Source organism: Nannospalax galili, unplaced genomic scaffold (genome assembly GCF_000622305.1).
Source record: "Nannospalax galili isolate Female #2095 unplaced genomic scaffold, S.galili_v1.0 scaffold5757, whole genome shotgun sequence".
In the NCBI taxonomy this organism is placed as follows: domain Eukaryota; kingdom Metazoa; phylum Chordata; class Mammalia; order Rodentia; family Spalacidae; genus Nannospalax; species Nannospalax galili.
In genome coordinates this window covers 7,229-15,079 of record NW_008338539.1, presented here as the reverse complement: position 1 = coordinate 15,079, position 7,851 = coordinate 7,229, and the positions used below count along the sequence as shown (strand labels likewise).

General features: G+C 50.5%; 1 protein-coding gene across 1 annotated transcript; it reads left to right on the top strand.

Moving 5' to 3' along the window:
• Positions 1-271: 271 nt before the first annotated feature.
• Positions 272-7,511, top strand: LOC103734295 (glutathione S-transferase theta-4). Its single transcript, XM_008833176.1, has 5 exons — positions 272-383; positions 1,724-1,811; positions 3,992-4,142; positions 5,338-5,514; positions 7,317-7,511. The coding sequence occupies exons 1-5, from the start codon at positions 272-274 to the stop codon at positions 7,509-7,511; spliced, it is 723 nt and encodes a 240-aa protein (XP_008831398.1).
• Positions 7,512-7,851: the final 340 nt, after the last annotated feature.

The following is a 7,851-nucleotide window of genomic DNA, read 5'->3' as shown; positions in this document are numbered from 1 at the left end:
ACACACACACACACACACACACACACACACACACACACACACACAGCCCTTTCGGGGCCCCTCACTGTGCTAGGTCTCCTCAGAATTCTTGCTGTTGTGAGAATTCCAGGCTTCTTGGCCTCATGAGAACACTGAGGGAAATAAGAAGTTCCAGAATTCGAGGTGCTAAGTTCAGGTTGGACAGGGCCCAGAGCCAGGTGCTTGTGCTGGACACAGGTTCAGGTCTGTAGCTGGCCCACCACGGCTGTGGGGCCCAGCAAGCATCTCAGCCATGGGCCTAGAGCTCTACATGGACCTATTGTCAGCACCATGCCGTGCTGTCTACATCTTCGCCAGGAAGAATGGCATCCCTTTTGACTTCCAATTCGTCGATCTCCTGAAAGGTCAGTCAGTCTCCACTGCTGCCCAGGAAGGCTGGTCCTGTGGTGTTGCCAGGGCACACAGCTAAGGGGATTCTGAGGCTCAGAGAAAGAGACCAAGGTAACCTCACAAAGGTCTTCAGGAAACACAGGCGACAGAGATGTCAAGGTACTTCGAGCCATGTCCCTATCTAGGCTTAGCCAGTGGCCACGAACGACAGTCAATCCCCCCATTGGGGCCCACAGGATCTTAGTGGGTAAAGGGGGACGAGGGGTACCAGAGGATTCTCAGGCTCTCAGTCAGGGCGTTGGCCATTACCTTCGGGAGTCATGTATCCTATTATCCGTGGTACCTACCAACCAGGTTGGTGATGGTCACAGCCCTGCCCCCATGTGAGAGGGCAGATGTTATTCACTCTGTGCTCACCCTCCCCAGTCAGTACCCTCCCAGCCCAGTCTATACCCACCTTCCCCAGTCTTTAACACGCTCCTCAGTCTATACCCCCCTTCCCAGTCTGTACCCACTCTCCCCAGTCTGTACCGACCCTCCTCAGTCTGTACCCACTTCCCAGTCTGTACCCACCCTCCCTAGTCTGTACCCACTTCCTCCAGTGTTCAAACTTTCTCTAGGGCCTAGAGGCACAGCTCAATAAGAGAGCACTTGCTTAGCCGTGCCATGAGCAAGGCTCTAGGTGAGATCCCGACCACATATACACAGAGAGAGAAAGAGGAAGGAAGAGGAGAAGGAGGAAAAGAAAGAAGGAAAAAGGGACACAAAAAGCAACAGTGTGGAAGGTCTCAGGGACCCCATTCCCCATGTGAGGGTCCAAGCCACAAAAGAGTCTCTATAAGCTCATCTGGCAGAGACAGAGGCCTCTAGACTGTAGAGGAGAAGTGGGAGCCATAACTATTCAGGTGTGGTGGAGTCCCCAGAAGTGTTTCCACTCAGAAGAGTTGATCAGGAAGAGTTAGAACTCCTGCCACTCTGGAGCTCTCTGTAGACAGCAAGGGACTCAGGTCACTTACAGTCTCCCCTTTGACTTCCAAGCTATGTTCTGGGCTCTTGCTTCAGCTTCCCAATCTCCTTAAAGTGGGGGGCAGAGTGATGAGTGAAGTGGGCATCCAGGCCCCTAGGGCTGAGGTTGATTCACAGGCTGTGGCTTCAGGCCTGGAGGATGAGGGCTGGAGACTTCCAGGTTCTGAGAGTCACAGGGATGCCTTGGTCCTGGGGAAAGGAGTTCCAGGGACTGGGGTGGGAGAATCTCTTTCTGGGTGAAACAGAGGAAGGCACTTTTGTTTCTAGGAGCCCCAGTTCTCTTTTTCCTGGGGTCCCCAAAACCCCAGACCCTCCCTGTCCCTCTCAGGTCACCACCATAGCAAGGAATACATCAAGATCAACCCCCTGAGGAAGCTTCCCAGCCTCAGAGATGGAAAGTTCATCTTATCTGAAAGGTAAAGGCCCTACTGCCATCAACCTCTGCTCCTCCTGGGAGACTCGGGGTGGGAATGGACTGATCAGTGTTTCTTTAGTTACTCAGTGGGAACAGACTGGCCAGTGTTTATTTATTTATTCAGTGGGACCGGACTGGCTAGTGTTTAATTATTTACTTTTTAAAACCATGGAAAATTTCACATATGCACTGATGGAGAAGAAATATAAAAAAGAATTTAATGAACCCCACGCGTCCATCTCCCAGCTTCGACAGCTGTTCCGATGTGTTCATCTGTTCAGCTAGCTGCACTGTTTGCACCCCACTGTGTTCCTCTTCCAGCTAGATCCTCCCACCCCAGCCCTGTAACTCCTTTCCCCTGGACCAAGGCGGCCCTGTGGCTCTCAGAAGCCGGAAGTCTCCAGCCCTCATCCTCTAGGCCTGAAGCCACAGCCCATCACGTCACCTGTTAATGTTTAGGAATACACCACTAACAAAGACTCTCTGAAAGATATATCATGGGGCTGGAGAGAAGGCTCATTGGTTAAGAACTTTGGTTGTTCTCGCAGAAGACCCAGGTTCGAATCCCAGCACTCACATGGCAGCTAACAACTGTCCGTAACTCCAGTTCCAGGGGAGCCAACGGCCTCTTCTGTCCTCCACGAGCACCGCATGACACGGGTGCACTTACGTACATGCAGGCAATACACTCATACACATAAAATAAAAATAATAAAATATTTTTAAAAAAGATAAATCACCCAATACTATTGTGACAGCCAATAACATTTTCAGATTCCATCCAATAGCTAGCTCATCTTCAAAAGTCTCTAATCACCTCATGGGTATTTTCTTGGCACTTTGTTTGAATCAGGGTCCCAAACACCTGTGAGTATTGCAGCTGCTTGCACCGTCTCTCACATCTTTCTTCCTGTGTCTCCTTGTCTTAGTCACTGAATGCTCAGCCGTTAAGGACACTTACTGCAGCCACTTGTAACTCCAGTTCCAGGAGACCTGACACTCTCTTCTGGCCTCCACAGGCATGAGACACACATGTGGTGCACATACATGTATGCAGGCACTTGCTCGTATAAAATAAAAATGGACAAATCTTTAAATAAATTATAAAGATCAGAGATTGAAAGCTCAAGGTTCTGGAGGCTAGAAAGTCCAGGACTGGAGCTGGCACCCATTTAGCAGCTGGAAAGGGCCCTCCCTCTGGGTCATGGCAGGGCACAGAGCATCATGGGATAGAGCGAGTGAGTCAGAGAGACCGTGGTTTTACAACAAAGCCACCCCTGTGATAACTAGGTAACGTATGAATCGTTTTATCCACACATGGGTCAATCTGTTCTCATGACCCTATCACCCTTAGCAGTCCCACCTCATGAAGCCTCACAATGGGGATTCACTGTCAGAGTTTTAGTGGGGGCATTCGAAGCCTCTTGCCCCCTATCACTTTGCAGTTTCGTTTCTGTTGACCTCTATCTCTGCATGCCAATGGCTGGGCTACTGAACACAGGGTCTTCTGTCCTACGGCGTTTCCAACAGCAGCCTGGGCTATCCCTCCCACCAAAGCATGTCTTCGATCTGACCCCCTTCCCTGTACCCGGAGGCCTTTGATCCCCACATCCTCTCCCATACCCCATCCTGAGAGAACAATACCCTTTCCTTGGTTATTGCTAAAGCCACCATCTTGACTTCTCTGGGCTTGAACCTTCCTCTTTCATCTGCAGGGATGAATCCTGTCATTCCTCAGAATCTTAAACATTAAGCACAAACTCTTCCCCGTACCTCTAAGGTCTTCCATACTGATCTACACAGCATCCTTGACTGTCTCCTCCCACTCTGGTCACCCCATCCTCTCTGCAGTCACCCCCACCTGCCACCACAGTCCAGATTCACCTCATTCCTCACGGGGATCTCCACACATGCTGCTGCCTGTCTGGGTGCAGCCACCAACTCCTGCTGACCCTTCAGGCCTCCCTCCCTGTGTTTGCTGATTATTGACCTGGCAGGATAACTTAAGGGAAGGCTTTCCAAAGACCTTTTGGGCTCTTCCTCCTACCCTTGGAAGAATTTCAGCAGCTAGGGCCTGCCTGTGGCTAGAGGCCCCAGCAGCTCAGCCCAGGCCGTGTCGGGGTGGTGAGCGTCAATGCCTTTAAAAGGTAAGAGCAGAGCCCTGACTTGCCCTTTCTGTAGTGTGGCCATCCTCTTCTACCTGTGCCGCAAGTACAGCGCGCCTTCCCACTGGTACCCGCCAGACCTGCACAGGCGCGCCCGTGTGGATGAGTTCATGGCCTGGCAGCACACCGCCATTCAGCTGCCCATGAGCAAGATACTCTGGATCAAGGTGAGCAGTGCCATGTCTGGGGCTCAGGGCAGGAGAACACAGCCGTTAGAAAGCCCGGGGTCCAGTCCGGGTCCCGCTTACTGCCCACTGGGAACTTAGCACCTCTCTCTCTGTCTCTCTCTGTCTCTCGCTCTGTGTCTCTGTCTCTCTCTCTGTCTCTCTCTTTCTGTCTCTGTCTCTCTGTCTCTCTCTGTCTCTCTCTGTCTCTGTCTCTCTCTCTGTCTCTCTGTCTCTGTCTCTCTCTCTCTCTCTGTCTCTCTCTCTCTCTCTCTCTCTCTCTCTCTCTCTCTCTCTCTCTCTCTCTCTCTCTCTCTCTCTCTCTCTCTCTCTCTCAGCCTCATTCCCCCCTGCTCCCTCTTCCATTGCCTTATAGAGCTACTGGAAGTGTAAAATAAACTGTTAGGTAGGAGACTATTATGACAAGCGAACAGGCACCCAAGAAGAGCTGATATGACTCGAACCAAGATTGGACTCCAGAAATTTCATTCTGAACTAGAGAATATCAGAATCAAAGGATTCACAGAGATCAGCAAATTTAGAGATGACAAATACCCAGCACACATGTCCCTATTTGTAATTCTATGTCTGTGTTTTAACTCATTTTCAATATCGCGCCAATGAAATACCTGAGGCTAACTTATGAAGAAGAGAAGTTTATTTAGCTCATAGTTTTGGAAACAGGAGTCTAAAAAGCGCAGCATCAGCTCTGGAGAGGGCCTCAGAACAGATGCCATTACCGTAGGAGCAAATGCAAGAAGAATTGCTTGGTCAGACAGGAGGCCAGAGCAGGGAGTCCCCAGGCTTGCTCTTTCATAGCAACTTGCTCCTCTAAGACTAACTCCATGTCTAACAAAAACTAGCTTGATCCCTTCTGCAGGCAGTGCCCCAGTGACCTATTAGACTCATGTTGTAAAGATTCTAGCCCCCGAGTATCACCACATGGCGAACCAAGCTTCCAACACATGAACCTTTAATGAGACGAGACATACTCAAACCACAGGATGTGTTCTTACTGAGGTCTCAAAATCCTTCTGACACGGTCCTTGGCAACTTCTACCATTGGAATTGCCGAAAGAGTAATACTACATCTACGGTGCTGGCCAAGCTCTCTTGAACAGACCAGGATACAGACGCCTTGGGTGGAGGTGGGACTGGGGTGCTGCCTCTATTTCCCTCCTCTTCCCGACCCCACCAGTTGCTAATCCCAATGATCACCGGTGAGGAGGTCCCTCCTGAGAAGACAGACCAGGTCCTAGAAGAGGCGAAGAAAAACCTGCAGCAATTTGAGGAGAAGTTTCTGGAAGACAAGATGTTCATCACCGGAGACCACATCTCACTGGCTGACTTGGTGGCCCTGGTGGAGATGATGCAGGTGTGGAGTAGAGGGGGCAGCACGCCTGGGCAGAGGTAGGATGTTTCTGTGACGAGGGAGCCCATATCTGGGGCATAGACTAGGCAAGGCAGGCAGGACCACCCCGAGGGTTGGGGGAGACAGGTCTGGCTGCCTCAGCCCACCTGGAGCAACAGGAAGGAAGCACAGTTTTGAATCGAGAAGAATCATGATCATGGAACTTGGCAAGGGTTCCAGGGTGCACAGAGGAGCTAGAGGGTGAGGCAAGGATGCAGAGAAAGAAGAGGTTGGTACTTCATGGTACACCTGCTGAGCTCCCAGATGCCGCCTCCTCCCACTGGGCTCTCCAGGGAATGTTCAGGGGCTTCTGGTGAGCCTTCTGGCCTGCCTCTTTTCCAGAGCTCCAGATATAGTAGTATAGGACAGTTCTCCTGACTCTGGACCTGAATGGTGTCCACTGTGCAGTGGAGGCACACCTGGTTGCTGACTTTTTATAGCCTTTATATGTGTTTATGTGAGTGGCCAGTTCTGAGGTAGCTGGTGTGGGTAGGATGGCCAGTTTCAACACAAAAGACCAGTGTCCCTTTTTTCTTTTCTTTCAAATTTTATTTATTTTTATTTTATGTATATGAGTGTATTACTTTCATGTGTGGAGGTGAACCCGTGCCGTGCAGTGCCTGCAGAGGTTAGAAGGCATTAGATTCCCTGGAACTGGAGTTACAAACAGTTGTTAGCTGCCATGTGGGTGTTGGCAATTGAACCCAGGTCTTCTGCAAGAGCAATCAGTGCTCTTAACTGCTGGGCCATCCCTCTAGCCCCCCTTTTTTCTTTTTCTTTTTTAAGACAGGATCTCATGTAGCCCAGGCTGGGCTCAAACTAGCTATTTAGCTGAGGATGATCTTGAACTTTCTATCCTCTTGCGCTCACCTCCCGAATGCTGGGATTACAGGTGTGCACCGGATGCCTGCTGTATGCTGCTGAGGAGTGAACACAGGGCTTTGTGCATGCTAGTTAAGCGCTCTACCAACTGAGCTACATCTTCAGCTCACTGGTCAGTGTCTCAGCAGTCTAGAATGGTCTCTGGCCGGTATGCAGAGTAGCTACTTTAGTCCTTGGCCATGTGCAGTGCAACCAGCACCATGAAAACCCTCTGGCCTGTCCCACGTATCGAGCCCTCTGCTCTGACCCTTCGTGTTTCTTGTGCTTCATTGCCCTCACTCCCCTTGGGGCCTCTGAGCACTGTCAGTGCACGTTTCTCTTTTTAAATTTTATTTTTATTTCATGTGTATGAGTGTTTTGCCTGCATGTACACATGTAAGTGTTCCCTTGCATGCAGTGTCTATGGAGGCTAGAAAATGGTGTCAGATCCTCTGGAACTGGAGTTATGGAGAGCTGGGAGCCACTGTGTGGGTCCTGGGAACTGAACTGGGGTCCTCTGTAAGAGCACCCTGGTAGGTCTCTTAACCAGAGTCATCCCTCCAGCACCGGGTGCACATTTCTTAATCAGGCAGCTGAACTGCTTGGCAGGCTTCCTGCTAGGCTTCCTCCTTCAGCAGGATCACAGAAGGAGGGAAATAATGAGGGGGAAATAATTGATCTCTGCCTCTTTGGGAGTAAGGGACTTCCCTGGAAGAAGGCAAGACCCCTGAAGAAGTGGGAGCCACCTCAAACCCTTGTGACCCCTTGCCCAGCAGATGACTCATCCAGAGGTCAGCAGATGACTCCTTTTTGCAGAGGCAGATAGAGACAGCCCTTGAAGCTCTAGAAAACCCAAGTGGGGCTGCTCCCTATGCTGACACATTTCCCTTTTTGTCTATCCATAGCCTATCGGGGGCAATCACGATGTCTTCATGAGCTCCAAGCTGGCTGAGTGGCGCATGCGGGTGGAGCTAGCCATCGGCTCTGGCCTCTTCTGGGAAGCCCACGACCGGCTGGTGAAGTTACCAGATTGGGACTGTTCAACGTTGGATCCAATGATCAAGGAGAGGATCTGTGATTTTCTGCAGAAGTACAAGTGACCCCAGAGGCAGCTCATCCCACAGGGTCTGGGTGGCTCAGCCTTCTGAATCTCATACCTTAGGGAAGACACTAAGAAACAACTCTGTTCCTTTGCCTAATAAAGAACTGGAACACTCATCATGGCTGATGTAGGAGATGGGGGGGATAGCAAAGAGCCTGATAGAGGAACAGATGGGAGTTTCCAGAAAGAATATAAATGTTTGGGGAGATGGCTCAGTGAGAAAATGCTGGCTTCTTGTCCTACTGTTTTCTGTTGCTGTGATAAAAACTCTGATCAAAAACAACTTGGGGAGGAAAGGGTTTATTTTGTCTTACAGGTTACAATCTATCATCGAGGGA